This window comes from Carcharhinus amblyrhynchos, chromosome 20, assembly GCF_965287045.1.
Source record: "Carcharhinus amblyrhynchos chromosome 20, sCarAmb.v2.hapA, whole genome shotgun sequence".
NCBI classification, from domain to species: domain Eukaryota; kingdom Metazoa; phylum Chordata; class Chondrichthyes; order Carcharhiniformes; family Carcharhinidae; genus Carcharhinus; species Carcharhinus amblyrhynchos.
The window spans coordinates 27,053,381-27,069,614 of record NC_137343.1 but is presented as its reverse complement, the minus strand read 5'-3'; the positions used below and the strand labels follow the sequence as shown (position 1 = coordinate 27,069,614).

Genomic DNA, 16,234 nt, shown 5'->3' with positions numbered 1-16,234 from the left:
GATTGAAACTCTGAAAGGTGGGCCGTTGTTGAAGTCATCTCGAGTTGGAGCGACTTTTGAGAGAGAATTCAAAGGTGAAGATTGGAAACCTTTGTGAGAGAGAGGGGAATTTCAATGAAAATGGTTGATTTTCGGGGTGACTAACGTCTAGGTGGGTTGTTGAGTAATCCGTGGAATCTACCTTTTATTGTGCAGTGTGGTGTGTCTGACCCACAGCTTGCCTGGTAATTCACATGTACCTCAAACTTGCCCTGAATGTTAGGATAGAAGCCAGATATTGTACAGTTGCTAGTTTCATCTTTCTAACTCTAAATAGCGAAGTTTAGTTTTGTTTGTTCAAAACTCATGGAATCTGCTGGCTTTTGTCACTAAGCGAACATCTTAAATCTCAAACTTTGTCCACTTTAAACAAAATGTTGTTGGTCCCTAACTGAATCTCACCAACAATTTGTAAGTTTGGTCAAGGATCATAACATGTGAAAAGACTGAAGAAACTTAAATATTGGGATATGTAAGGATAATTCCTTATTCAAAGTAAAAATGACAATTGAGTGTGCAAAACATGATCTATTTTACAATACAATAAGTGTTGAAACATTTCCTATTGCATTATTATTGATAGTTTAATCTAAACAGGAAAGGGAACACAGAAATGGAAAACTACTGGAGCCATATACAATGGTGATTGGGAATATGGAAAAAGAAATGGGTTTGGAACTTACAGTCTACCAGATCCAATCAGTGGAGAATATAAAAAAGTGTATTCAGGAGCATGGAAAAATGACAAAAGACATGTGAGTACAGAATGACTTCATGATTTCAGTATTAGTTATTTTAATGTATGACTACTACTTTTATTTCAAATTACTCAATGAACACATGCCTATACCCAGTTCTGTTCCTGATTTGTTTAAACCTAGAGTTCTATAAGTACGAAACATAAATATTTGCTGAAAAGAGAGATCTGTTGCCAAGCTGTTGTCTTGCACTCAGTAGGATAAACACAAGAATGTCACATTTCAAACGATCACAACAACTTATACGACAAAAACAGGGTGCTGACTGGTTGGCAAATCATCTCTGATTAAATTAATGCCATGGAGAAAGTAATGGGGAACTAAGTACCTGGATAATTCAAAAACGGTGCAAGGTCCCTGTGAATGAATGTATGTCACTTGGTAAGCGTAACTGAATCATCTTACAAGCGTGACTGTTTATCTTAAATTGTTTGTTAGTGTAGCTAGTGATGTACTTGAGACTGTTCAGTAAATGCTGCCCGATCACACAATCACATCTAACAGTAGACGTTTTGTTTTGGAAGCACTATCTGGTTAAGCGTAGGCTATACTTTACCTATTATGAACAACTGAAGGAATGTCAAAGCGAAATACTGCAAATGCTGGACATCTGAAATAGGAACAGAAAATGCTTGTTTGGTAGCATCTTTGGAGAGAGAAACAAAGTTAACATGAAGAAGAGTCACACTGACTAGAAACATTAACTCTGTTTCTCTTCCGCAGATGCTACTAGGCTTGCTGAGTTTTTCCAGCATTTTCTACTTTTAACTGAAGAAATTGCTATTCTCGGAAATTTCGGGTCGATCAGTCAGATACAGTTGCAAACAAATCAGATTTCTATTTTTCTTTAAAGCTCTATTGTCCATATTTTCTATATTGTCTATATCTTCAAATCAGTTCAAAAACAACAAATGATACACACAGTATATGATGGAAATTTTACCAATGTAGAAACACACTGCGTGAACCTAGGTACTCATCTACAGATGCCAGGATCCAAAAGTACAACTAATGGACTACAAATATTACTAAACCTCTTTCAATGTCACCAAGTCTTTTGCGAAACTGAGTGTGCCACTATGATGAGTGTGTTGAATTCAGCAGTGAAAATTATGTAAACTAGATCATGAACTCTGATCTCTTGCAATTGAAACTAAAATTAAACTTGTAAAAATGTGCCTCAAATCACTTTCACATATTTGGAGTCCCATTTTAAAACAGTAATTGAGTATCACCTAAAACTGTTGGTTTTGGTCTTCTGGCAACTTGGAGGCAAGGGAAGTCCATGTAGATTCCACACCCGAATGATCTGCTCTTTAAAAAATAGGTACTGTCTTTCGCTGCTTGCAATGACTGGTCACCTTTCTACATAATAGTTTGCACTGTTGTATTGATGATGGAAATTTATTTGAACTCATAAGGTAGAGATTTGTTGCTTTCTGTGCCTTTTTGAATTTTAAATTTAATCGCAAGTTGAGAATCAGTAGAGCAGGAAGGTAAGAAAAATCCATTGTATGGGAGAGTTGGGATGACAAAATCAATGGAGCAAGGGTTGTAAATTCCTTTTCTATCTTTGATTCATGAAACTGTCTTGCTGTTTAAATTGGTATTTCTGTGAGACAATGGGCTGGCAATTTGAATATCAAATTAGAGTGAAGTAGCAGGTCTTGATATAACTAAGTTCTGTCTTTTCCTCCTCTTGGAGGAAAATGCAAATCGATTTGGTGCTGATATCATTTAGTGGCTGATATGTATTGCCCTAGTTTTCCTAATCTGCTAACCCTTCTACTCTTGCCTGTTTATCAATGATGTGCATCATACATGCACACAATATGCAGAAAAAATAATCTTTGAAACACACAGTCTGTCATATAAATAGGGTTGCTACGTTGTAAGAACCATTTTCAGAATTGTGACAATGAACTCAGTGTAAGTACAGCATTTTATATCTCACAGGAAACCCTGTGGTATGTGTGAATTTCCAGCAGTGCTGCTAGAGCGCCCTTCTGACCCTTCAATTAGTTGTAAAATATCCAATGATATTGTTCTGAAGAAAAACATCGGGGTTATGCCCAGTGTCCTAGCCAATTTTTTTTATCTTGATAATCAGAAAACCAGATTATCTGATTCATATCACAGTGCTTTTTTTTATTGCTGTGCATAAAGTGATTTGTCATGTTTGCTATATTACAATAGTGATTACAATTCAAACATAGTTCATTGGCAGCAAAAATGATTAGGAACATCCTGAGGCTGCAAACGACTGTATAAATGCAAGTCCTTGTCTTTCTTCATTCCTTTTTGTAATGATTATCATTTTACCTTTATTTTTCCATCATTGTTATTTTATATCATTGACTTTTTTGCAGGGGTTAGGAACCAACTTTTACTCAGATGATGACATTTATGAGGGTCATTGGTATGCTGACAAGAGAAGTGGCTGGGGTAGAATGTATTATGCAGATTGCTCTACTTATGAAGGTGAATGGTTTGATGACGCTCCCAATGGTCAGGGCATGCTTTGCCTGGGTGAGTACTTGCTAGAATAACTTAAGATAAAACTGCTTATTTTTTGAATTGAGCAATGGCAGTTCAATTTTGTAATAGACTGAAATACAGTAAAAATATAAAAGTTTGGATTGAGAAGAGAGTTGTATTGATCAAACTTGTTCTGTCCAGAGCCTATTTTTACTAATTGGTGGACTGTGCCTTCTACCTCCTCTTCCACTCATATCTATTGAGCCATATTTCAAGGAATACTATTTTCCTTCCTAGATCTCGCCTACAAAATAAATCAAGCATGATATTAATACTTCTGTAACCCATCACCTTCCCTTTTCAATGGATGTCCTTCCAGATCCCTTTTAATTCAATTTATCATAAAGTAGTTACCTGCTCTAGGAGTCTCTTCCAGATGTTCACTATCCAGTGAGACAAGGAAAAAAAGCTTTCATCAATTCCTAATCTTAATTTCATTAATTCTGTACTGAGTTTCCTCCAGTCCTATGTTCATTATTCCAAGTTAAATATCTTGTTTACTTTCAATCTTGTTTGTAGCATTCATGTTTCCTGTATCATATCTTTTCTTCGATTAAAAATAAGTTATTCACTTGAGCCTGTCTTCATTGTAGTATAAAAGGTTTACAGATATGATGTGGATGATAATGTACCACTAACATCAAGCAGTCATGTCTTAGACATTAAGAGAGAGAGGTTGGAACACCATGCTCAGGAACAATATGCCTATCCTATAACCTGTTTAGATGTAGTACTAATAAACAAGTGCTAAGCAAGTACTAGAATATAACTATAGTCTGTCTAGTGTCTAAGTACCATGCTTAGAGTCTACAGGTAAGAAGAACCATCTCAGAACATTTATAAATCAGTCTAGTTGTAGATTAACCTGGTCACTTGTATGAAATCTTTATATTGCATTTTTATCTTTTTTTGAAGTATGCTGGCCAAATGGCATGCTTTACTTCAGAAATTACCTTCATTTTATTCTGCAGAAGGTAATTATAATATGCATTGACTTGTAATCCAGAATCCACAACTTGAATCCTAGTACCTCATTGTGCTTTATAGAAAACGGAAAATGCTGGAGATACTCAGCAGGTCTGACAGCACCTGTGGAGAAAAAAAAACAATTAGCATTCCAGGTTGATGATCTTTCTTCAGAACTGGGAAAACTTAAATGCTATAATAGATTTTAGGCAAGTGAAAAGTTGGAGGGTTGGAAGAGAAGTGTGAATGGGAATATCTGTAATGGAGTGGAAGGCATAAGAGATTAGATGACTAGAGTTGATGTTGCAAAACCATAAGGAGTGGTAATGGGATGTGGATGCATCTGCTGTGTTTGCACGGAAAGATGATGTGGGAAAGGTGTGTTGGAGGTGATTGAGGAGTGGATGGTCCTTTCAGTATGTTGAAAGGGGAGAGGAAGGTGGTGGCATTACACTGGCAATGGTAGAGGATGACTTGTTGAATGTGGAAGCTGGTAAGATGGAAGGTAAGTACAAGGGGAATCCTATCATAATTCTGGGAGCGCGGGAAAGGTGAGAGCAGAAATACATAAAATGAAGGAACACAGCTGAAGACACTGGCCAACAATGGTGGGCAAGAATCCCAGGTTGAGGAAGAGGGAAGGCGTATTGGAAGTGTTGGTATGGAAGGTTGTATCACCAATACAGATATGATGGAAATGGAAAAACTGGCAGAATAGAATAGACTCTTAACGAGGAGCAGGTTGTATGCAGGTGTATTCAAGTAGGTTTATGGTGAAGCCTTATTGATAACTCCAAGGGTTCTGAAAGAAATGGCGGAGGTGATAGTGGATGCCTTGGTGGTTATTTTCCAAACATTGCTGGATTCCAGGGAAGTGCCGGAAGATTGGAAAACGGCTAATGTTAAGCCATTGTTTGAGAAGGGTGGCTGGCAAAAGGCAGGGAATTATAGGCCGGTTAGTTTAACGTCTGTTGTAGGTAAAATGTCAGAATCCGTCATCAAGGAGGAAATAGCGAGGCATCTTGAGGGGAATTGCTTGATAGAGCAGACGCAGCACAGTTTCGTTAAGGGGAAGTCGTGTCTGACGAATTTATTGGAGTTCTATGAGGATGTGTCTAGGGCAGTGGATAGAGGAGAGCTGGTGGATGTGGTCTTTCTTGATTTTCAGAAGGCGTTTGACAAGGTACCTCACAAGAGGTAATTGCAGAAGGTCAGGGGGCATGGAGTTGGGGGTAGGGTGTTAGCGTGGATAGAGGATTGGCTGTCTAATAGGAGGCAGAGAGTGGGGGTCAATGGGTGCTATTCGGATTGGTGGTTGGTGACTAGTGGAGTGCCCCAGGGGTCGGTGCTGGGGCCTCAGCTATTTACCATTTATATAGATGATCTGGAGGAGGGAACTGAGTGTATGGTGTCGAAATTTGCTGATGACACCAAGATTGGTGGAACGGCAAATTGTGCGGAGGGTGTGGAGAGTCTGCAGAAGGATCCAGATAGGCTGGGCGAATGGGCCAGGAACTGGCAAATGGAATTTAATGTTGGCAAGTGCGAGGTGGTCCACTTTGGTAGGAATAATGGTAGGAAGGACTATTACTTAAGTGGCGAAAAACTGCAGCAGGTGACGGTGCAGAGGGACCTCGGGGTCCTTGTGCATGAGTCGCAAAAATCCAAACTGCAGGTGCAGCAGGTGGTCAGGAAGGCAAATGGGATGCTGGCCTTCATAGCGAGGGGGATTGAATATAAAAGTAGGGAGGTCTTGCTGCAGCTGTGTGCAGTTTTGGTCGCCGCACTTACGCAAGGATATTTTGGCCTTGGAGGGAGTGCAGAGGAGGTTTACTGGGCTGATGCCGGAGTTGAGGGGGTTGAGCTATGAGGAGAGGCTGAATAAACTAGGCTTGTACTCGTTAGAGTTTAGAAGAATGAGGGGAGATCTCATTGAGACATATAAGATGATGAATGGGATGGATAAGATAGAGGTGGAGAGACTCTTCCCGCTCAGAAAGGACAGTAGGACTAGAGGGCACAGCCTCAAGATAAAGGGGGGGCGGTTTAGAACGGAGTTGAGGAGGAACTTCTTCACTCAAAGGGTGGTGAATCTCTGGAATTCTCTGCCCGTTGAAGTGGTGGAGGCTGCCTCGCTAAATATTTTTAAGACGCGGGTTGATGGGTTTTTGATAAGCAAGGGGATTAAGGGTTATGGGGAGAGGGCGGGAATGTGGAACTGAGCCACGACAGATCAGCCATGATCTTATTGAATGGCGGGGCAGGGTCGAAGGGCTAGATGGCCTACTCCTGCTCCTATTTCTTATGTTCTTATGTTTACGCTACTTATAGGATCACTGGTCATTCCCAAATATTTTTCTTTTTTGGCTTCTGACAGTAAACCTCAAAATAAGACACTTTAATATTATAAAGTTCTTCATTATAAGTTGTTCCTGTGTGCAACATTGTATATTTTTCCACAATAAAATCCATCTGCCACATATCAGTCTGTCTGGATAATTGATTCATGCCTGTTTGAAGATGATGCATTTCATTTGTACTTATTACCCGCACATACAGTTTTTTCTCATTAACAGATTTAATAATACTACTTCAGATATCCCATTACAACATTCAAAAATAGTGTTTACAGCAAAGATGTCAGAACACATCTCTCTGGAGAGATGTCAAGAAAGATGCCCAGAGAGGCAATTTTTTCAGTCAGAGGATGGTGAGTGTCTGGAATGAACTGCCAAAGGCAGTAGTAGAGGCAGGAACAATTTTGTCTTTTAAAAAGCATTTAGACAGTTACGTGGGTAAGATGGGTGTAGAAGGATAAGGGCCAAATGTGGGCAATTGGGACTAGCTTTGCAGTAAAAACCGGGCGTATGGACAAGTTGGGCCAAAGGGCCTGTTTCCTTGCTGTAAACCTCTATGACTCTATGGCCGGAACTTTACCGCCTAGCCTGCCCAAAGGTCGTAAGATCCCATCCAAGACCAATGGAGAATTCCGTTCTGTGAACCTCGGCCACCCTGATTCTGGGGTGGACGTGCCGAAAAAATTCCAGTCTATGACGCTTTAACTTGTTTAAGTTGTTCTATTTTTAGCAATGTCTGTCTTTTGTTGTTAAGCAAATTAATTCGATCTAGCTATGAACTGCACAAACATCAACTTCCTTACAATTCTGACAAAGAAATGTTGTAGACAATCTTTGCAAATTCAAGTAAGCTACATTTATTGGATTACCTTTTCTACCAATAGGTTTACCTGTTATAAAAACATTGACTGCTGTTTGTGAGGCTTGTGTTCTTTACATGTATCAGCCTCTACCATGGATTTTTTTTTACTTTAAAACACAAAGCATCATAAAAACATTCTAGTTACTGAAATCTTGCAAGTGAACTTTATATAGAGCTTAATGTTGAGATAGACCGTGGTGTTATCGGTTCAGTGGTAGCACTCTCATCTCTGAAACAGAATGTTGTGGGTTCAATTCTCATTTTGGGGTCTTGAGCACAAAACTTAGGCTCAAGTACAATACGTTGGGAGGGCTACACTGTTGAAGGTGCCATTTCTTGGATGAATTGCTAAAGTTGGACCCTATCTGCCTTATCAGATGGGCATAAGAGATCCCATAACACTATTTGAAGAGGAGAAGGGGCGTTCTCCCACATGTCCTGGCCAATATTTATTCCTCAGCCAATATTGCTAAAATAGATTAACTGGTCATTATCGCTTTGCCTTTTGTTGTATGCAAATTGGCTACAAAGTTTCTTACTTTACAACTGTGACTACAATTCAAAAGTAGTTCTTTGGAACCCTGAGGTTGTAAAAGTCTGTAAGTAAATGCATATTCGTTATTTTTTTTCCTCCCCTTATTTTAGTTTCTCCACATGAGGGCAAGTTCCAGTAGTAGGATGAACAGCATCTACTTCCAGGCAGTTGTAACAGAAACAACAAAACTGTTTATTTTTACTGACTTTGTGACTATAGGAATTCTTATATTTAATAAAAAAAAACTCATCTTCAGTACAAGTATAGCTACAACAATTTGTATTTATGTAGCATCTTTAATATAGTAAAATCTCCATGGCATTTTCCAGGAGCATTATCAAATAAGTTTGACAGCAAGCCACACAAGGAGATATTAGGACAAGCAAACAAAAGTTTGGTTGAAAAGGTAGCTTTAAGGAAAGCCTTAAAGAAGGAGAGAAGAGCAGAGATTTAGGGAGGGAATTCAAAGATTTTGTGCCAATACAATTGAAGGCAGAACCAGAGCAGAAATCCTGAAGGGTTGTAAGGTTGGAAGAATTTACAGGTATAGGGAGAGGTGCCTCTACAGAGGGATTTATAAAAAAAAACAATAATTTTAAAATTGCAGTAGATCATCAAACAATGACGATGGGGTGACTGGGACTTGATATGGATTAGCAACTGAGTAGCAGAGTTTTGGATGTACTCAAGTTTATAGAGGGTGTAAGATCGGAAGCTAGTCAGGAGAGCTCAGATTATTTGCAATTAGAGGTAATAAAGGCATGGACGATAAAGTAGGAGATACTATACTTAGATATTTTATAGCAATCCATAACTCTCCATTTCATTCCATTTTCATACCATTGAATTGTCTCATGATATAATATTTCCGCTTCCACTAACATTATTTCTACACTTGCATTATTTTATTCCCGATGACATTGTTGCTGTCTTTGGTGCTTCCCATTTTGCCACTGGTATTGGGGATCTGTTCCTTTTTAGATTTGCCTTTGGAATAAAATGTTACCAAGTTAGGAATGGCATACGTTTACACTTGGTCTCGGGATACAGGCAAAATTTGGGTTGAATTTTGCTCTATGATTTAATTTATTTCTCAGGATGACTTTAATTCATTGATTTGAATTGTTTATTTTGCGGAGGGTGAGATCATCTATTGCAGATGTTGATGAATCTCATGATCTATCTAATTTGACCAGTTTTTTTTAATGGATTGAACATTTACACAAATTTTAATCTATTTCCTGAAAAATGGATCATTTTCTGAAGCATCCATAAATGATTAAATATTTATGAAGTCTCAAACGAAGCAGCATGAGTTACAAAGGTAGGGGTGATTAAATCTGCTTAGATTCGTTGTTAATTGTTAACTCCCGGCAACAAGCAAGTGCTTAAAAGTACCACCCAATCAAATTATTGGCCCAGATATTGCTGTCGAAATAAGGGTGAGGCTAAATAGCACGCAACATTGTTCAGGAGTAAATAGCACAGCAACTTCAAACAAGCGGCAAAAGCAGGTATATATAGCAATACCCAAAATTTATGGTCAAGAGTTACACCACTCTGCCTTTAGTTCGTGAAAATAATCTTTTCCTGTCAGCTTCATTGAAATATATTGAATAGCATGAAATTGTTTTAGTTGCACAGTAGATAGGAATTAGACATTCCACAGAAGGTCAAGTCTTATCACAAGTGCAAATACTTTAAGGATATCAAAACTTAATTGCTGCCTCTCCCTCACAGAAACAATTACTTGTGGAGACTCATTATTTGAAGTATCAATTGTTGCTGTAAAAAGTTCAATTTAAAATCACATTACTGCACTTCCTTTCTTTTCTTTCTCAATCCATTTTTTTCTTTTTATTTCTCTTTCTGTACCTGATTTACAATTGCATTCAATCACACTCTGTTCACTCTAAATTACACATTCATCTCCATTGTTCATTTCTTAATCATTCAATCATTGGTTAAAGAAGAATTGCTTTCTCTATTTATTCGGCCCCTGGCGCCGTTTTCTCTGTTAAAATCTTTCACTTATGACAGCTTTTTAAGCAATAAAAATTAACACTGAATGTGCCAGGGCAAGTTTAAATAATGGCCGTTATATGTTATACTGTTAGATGCCCTGCTACAGTAAAATCTGGGCTAGTAATCCGCATTTTGTGACCAGCAGCGAACGAATGGGTATTATAGCTCATTATACTTCTAGTTGCCCGCAGACCTTTTAGGTTTTGGAGTAGCAACTTGTGGCCATCTGGAATCTGATTTTATGTAACACCTGGAACTGTTATGAATATAGTAAGAAAAAGTGTCTTTCTTCAACCAAGTATGCATGAAGCGTTTTTGCTGAAGCCAACAGAGTCAATAGCTAATTCAAAGTAAAATTATGTATAGAGAAAGAAATAGAGGAAAGAAAAAAAGATTAATTGAGAAAGCGAGAAAGATGAGAGAGCAAAAGTAAAAAATATATCTCCAACATTAAGATCCAAAGGAATAGGACTACCCAATCATAAACAATAAATTTTCAAGGTCAGGTTGCTTGGCAATAAGTAAAACTTATCAGTCCATTTAAAAAAAATTATTTGCACTTTAATGAAATACTCTCAAGTTTCCTGGTTACCTAGCAGGTAAGTATCTCAGTTTTATATCCTGCATGTGCTTGAATGCTAACTCATGTAGCAGTAGAATTACTACATCAGTCTAGTGAAGCTTGCAGAGGACTTCGGCAAATTGGACAGCAACTTTTTGATTTTTGCATTTAATTGCATATAATTAATAGTCTTGCCATCATTCCCACCGCCAAATCTGGGCTATTGTGTTTCTCAAAAACCGCAATCTGGAACCAGAACTGGTACACAATTAAGCAATCAAAATAAAGTAATGCTTTTAACTATCTTCTTTCTTATTTCATAGAGCTAAAAATAAAAGGGTTGGTTTCATTTCTCGCACATATCAGGGAGCAGTTAATGGAGCAACTACCAAGCCTGCTCAATAACGGGGGGAGATCAAACTAATTGTGTTTGCTGGGCCTCATTTAAATGCAACCGGGGAGCTTTTGGTCCTAACCATATTGTTTTTGGACAGCTTGATGTTGCGGACGGAAATCTAATGAGTCTGCTGCGACTTAATGGAAACTCATAGTTCTTAAAGGATAGGTGCACTTTCTAAAGGTAGTCAGCACATAAATGAGTTAAAATGTTACATTGGCCGGAGGGCCCTGATTCATCAGTAGCCAAGTGTGGACATGCTCCTGGAGTAAGCAAGGCACAAGGAGGAAGTCCTTTTTCCTTCAGAAGACAGATGTTCTAGAGGCAATGCCAGAAGAATGACTGAGTCATGGAAAATTAGTCAACTGCAGTGGAGAGAAGTGGGCGGGCAGGTCTTTTCCATAGCATTATTATTAGGTTCTGGCTGCAGTGCAGCAAGAAAAATAATAATCTTACCAGAATTGCTAAGTAAGACTATTCCACATTTTTATTCTTGAAATTAACTTGCAAAGTCATATTTTGATCTAATAGTAGCAATCCATTTCATCCCCATTTCCCCTACACCTGCACAAATCACTACATCTTCTGATTGCATTCACACGTACAATCATCACTCACCTCAGTGATTTATACCATATGCTCAGAGATTATGTTTCTTTCTCTCAGCATGCAAACTATGGTAAGTTGCCTCACTTATCTTCAAAATCCTTTAACAAGACATTTTCACTCTTCTTGCAGGAGAAGCTGGCTCATAACCGAAGAATGACTTGAAGAACAGGAGGACTTTAATCTGCATTTGACACCAGTAGAAGATGTGGCCATTGCCACCATAGACAGGGAAATGACAAACAACATTAAAGAAATGATTGCAATGACCCCATGCAGAGGAGAGTGCTTGCATATTTTCATTTCCTTTTCCTCTTTACACTTAACTTACTCACATAGATACACGCACACAGGCATGCACGCACACACTCACTCATGGTGGTCCATTGCATTTTGTTATGGCATGGCTGGTGGTAAATGCTGAGCTCCCAAATTCCAAAACAGAAGCTTGAAGCAGCTGCCAGAATGGATTTTGCAATTTGCATCTTATGAGGAAAGGTTCTGAAATCAGGAAATGATGTTTCTAATGAATTGTGATGATTTTATATTAATATGTTATACATTTATTTAAAAAAAATTACATTTTAACACAAGAATGGCTTCTCACATTAAACAATACTTTAAAATATCTTAATTTAAACTATCCTCAGAGCTAACCTTCCCCTTCTCTGTTTAGCAACAATTGTTATAAATTATTAAATCTTTAGAATTCCAACAATTTTTATCCCACAGTGCCCTTTTTCTCTTGGGGTGTTCTCTGAAGCTAACAAGAACTGGTTCTCCAGGTCTGGCCTTGTCTTCTGGGAGATCTGACTAGCTAGCTATCCTGCTGTCTTTTGGGAGATCTAAGCAGCTACTCCCTCACATGGGCTTCAGTAATTCCTTAAATGCATTCTTTTGCTTTGATCCCACTCGACTCTTCAGAAGTGTTTTCTTCCCAGAATTGATTAAACTCCATTTTTAGTTTAGCTCTTAAGTTTTGAAAAGTAAACATCCTGTCTTTACCCTACTTTTACAACCTGTACTACATATCCTCCTTCGAACTAAAACAACCCACTTCGAAACAACTCTTGTTATGGCCTTATGTAAAATTTTTATTAAAGTTCCTCTTGGTTCATTAACATATTAAAACCACTTCTGACCATTGGTTTAGATTTTTGCACTCACCCTGGCTCATATTTCACTTACCATACTTACTGTTTTGCAGTGCATAAGAGATATGACAATGATATTACCAAAACAAAAATTTTACAATTCCTTATTTCCATGTCAACTGCCATTCATCTTGCTATTACGTGTCTCTACCCATTTTGAGGCCTTACAGCCACAAACGTTCAGGAGAACTTTTCTAATGATTCAGTGACTTTTAGTGTTGTTCTTCAATTGTCAACACAGAATTTGGCACCTTACATGATTTAAATGACCAGTTATGTGAATTTGCAGGGGCTGTTTTGCACAGCACAAGCACAGATGGAAAGGTCAGCCCAGAAAACAGTTTGCTGGAGAGCAAGCTCAAACTTAGCTCTGCCAATGTAGACAGAGTGTGCAAATGTTAGGGATTCAATATGAAAAGAATGCTTTCTGTGCGCCAGAAATAACTAAATCAGCCTGACCGCCTGCCAAGCAGCTACTGTAACATGACAGTGACTGTGTATGATGCAACATCTGTGAAGATCTGGTGCGTAGTATTGATCACTCTGCAAGCAGTCATAAAGTACATCGTCGTCGCTTCAGTGAATGCAGTAGTGAAGTCCTTTTTGTTGCTGTGAGTAGCACAAATAGTATCTCTCTGAGATGCAAGCTTTGCACACCACTTTCTACACTGCCTTGAACAATTGGACGATTGAATGAAAAGGGGTTTCAAATGGATTCTTTAGGCCAGATCTTCACATCAGAGATGGGAACCAGGAGGCAGGACGCATCGTGCCTTTATAATCCTAACCTCCATTTCGAGATCTTGAGATGAGGTCTTCCGAGAACCCAAGTCTTAAGTGGCTTGGAGGTGAGAGTGGAGTTAGGTCGAATCTAGAGCAGCCAGGTTAAAAGACCGATGGTCTATTCCCAGTGAATCTCAGCATGATGCTTCCGAGGCAATTAGTTGTTTACCTTCAAATATCTACTTGAACCTACTTCAGATCCCCAATAGTACAGTAACTAGTTACACGTCCATCAAAATTAATAATTTGTCTAGAAGGACAATATTTCAAAGCATTTGCTTATATGAAGACTGTGGAATACAGATGCACTAAAGAAAATCTGTTGGTTACAAATTGTTGGACTAGCTACCTTAAATGTTTTTGGTTTTTGCATTACTTAATTCTCCTGTATTTATCCAGCCAATGAAAATCGCTATGAAGGCTTGTGGAAAAATGGAAAGAAACATGGATTAGGAAAGTTTTTCTTCTCTGAGAAAGGCCAACTGTATGAAGGAGTCTGGGTAGATGACATTCCAAAGTGTGGAAAAATGATTGACTTTGGTCGAGAAGATGCAATTGATCCTACTCCCTACCCAATACCACAGGTATTTAAATTTTACTGTTGCTTTTTAGACAATCTTGTTTTGCACCATTTATTTACATGTTTGGAACAACTATGGAATGAAAAAGACCATTCGGTACATTATATCCTTTCTTTCTAGTAGACCTTGTACAATTTGTAATACTGGGGATATGCCGAAACATATTTACTTTTTAAGGAAAGAATGTGCATGGATCAATCTCTTTATAGTATTTTTGTATCATATAATCTGCTTAACCAGGGTATATATTTCTTCTTTCTTATTTAGTAACTGTGTGTGGTTTCTATGACCACCCCCATCGCACTACAATAAAGAAACATTCTCCACTATGGAGGCATTGTGGTGAGCAATTTCATGAGCATTAAAAACTTTATGAATTATGTTTTCATATGACATCACAGCTTGCATTTATTAGGTATACCTAATAAACTTTAAGTCCTTAAAGTTGAACAAGAACTTTATATAAACATTCTGATATATGTCTTTAAGACTTTTGGCAATTGCCTGAATTTTTTTTATCAAATAGCTCTGTAATTTAAATTTGTCATTGTAGAAATGTTGCCAATGAGATATAGTCCAGGTATGTCCAACTAGGCATGGTTATTTTCAGAAAGCAGTTAGATTTTATATTTAACATTTTTAATGATTTCTGTTAGGATTCATAAGCAAATTAATTCACTATCTGTGATTGAATAACAGCTTGCGCGATCAGCAACAATGATACAATAGTTAACTTAGTATAGAGAATTTTATCCTTCGGATACTATTGTTCAGTCATGGTAAACATTTTCAACATTTTAGTAGTATTCTGAAGGTAAACCGTAATTTTGTCTTCTGGCAATGAACTGAAGAAGATGCATTGTAAACATGATTATGTAACATGTACCAGCAGTGCTGACTTTCAAAGGCATTGCTTATTGATTTCCCTCTTTCGTCCACTACGACATACAAGACCCATTTTGTCACCTTGTGTAACAAGATTGTCAGCTCTTTGTTTCAAAAACTCAATAATCATATTCAGTCTCAGTCTAAACAAATCTTTCCCAGGCAAGCATTTGAAAATACCTCTTACGTCGATATTTGTTCTTCTCTTAGGCTCTCATCGCTGTTAACCCATCAGTTACATTATTAATTTGTACCTGGATGATTGGTTGTTGTTTACAACTTTCTATCTTTAAGATGATGGGCATTGCAGCAAATCAAATATGTTAGTCATAATTTCATAATCCACAAGGGGCAAGTTTTACCACGATTGTCACATACAAAGTGATTATCAGGTATCATCAGGTTTTCAGTGTAGCCAAGCCACTGATTGTCATGGTGGTGCACGCAGGTCCACTGGTGATGTTGCCATTTGCTTTTACTATTAACTAATGGTGAAAGTTGATGTTTAGGGCCTTCATGTCATGTTTATAAGCACCTTGAAGTGGAGCGGTGGGCATTCTACTGGTTTTCTGGCACTGGCTTCCACACCGTACAAAAAGTCTTTGGTGGCATATCCTCTTCCTGCAAATTTACTGGAGTCAGAGAGGTTGCCTCTGCTTTCTGATTAACCAAATGGATGTAATTATTTTGTTGAATTTATTTGGTTAGAATGCAAGCTTATTGTAATTGTCAGAAATTTCTATTCCAAAATTACAGGTTACCTTCAGAATACTATTGAAATGTTGAAAATGTTTACCATAACTGAACGATAATATCTGAAGGATAAAGTTCTCTATACTAAGTTAACTATTGTACCATTGTTGCTGATATCGCGCAAGCTGTTATTCAATCACATAGTGAATTAATCTGCTTATGAACCCTAACAGAAATCATTAAAAATGTTAAATATATAACCTAACTGCTTTCTGAAAATAACCATGCCTGGTTGGACATACCTGGATTATCTCTTTGGCAATATTTCTATAATGACAAATTTAAATTACAGGAACAATTTAGCTATTTGATAAAAAAATTGGCAATTGCCAAAAGTCTTAAAGATATATATGAGTGTTTATATAAAGTTCTTGTTCAGCTTTAAGGACTTGGGATGTATACATAATAGATGCAAGCTGTGATGTCATGTGAA

At 37.8% G+C, this 16,234-nt stretch overlaps 1 protein-coding gene across 1 annotated transcript in view; it reads left to right on the top strand.

Annotated features, from left to right (window-relative positions):
- Positions 1–16,234, top strand: part of morn3 (MORN repeat containing 3) — a 48,385-nt gene that overhangs the window by 13,856 nt on the left and 18,295 nt on the right. Inside the window, exons 2-4 of the mRNA XM_080208303.1 lie at positions 637–794; positions 3,167–3,326; positions 13,982–14,166. Coding sequence (XP_080064429.1) covers positions 637–794; positions 3,167–3,326; positions 13,982–14,166 — 503 coding nt within the window. The remainder of the gene's footprint in view (positions 1–636; positions 795–3,166; positions 3,327–13,981; positions 14,167–16,234) is intronic.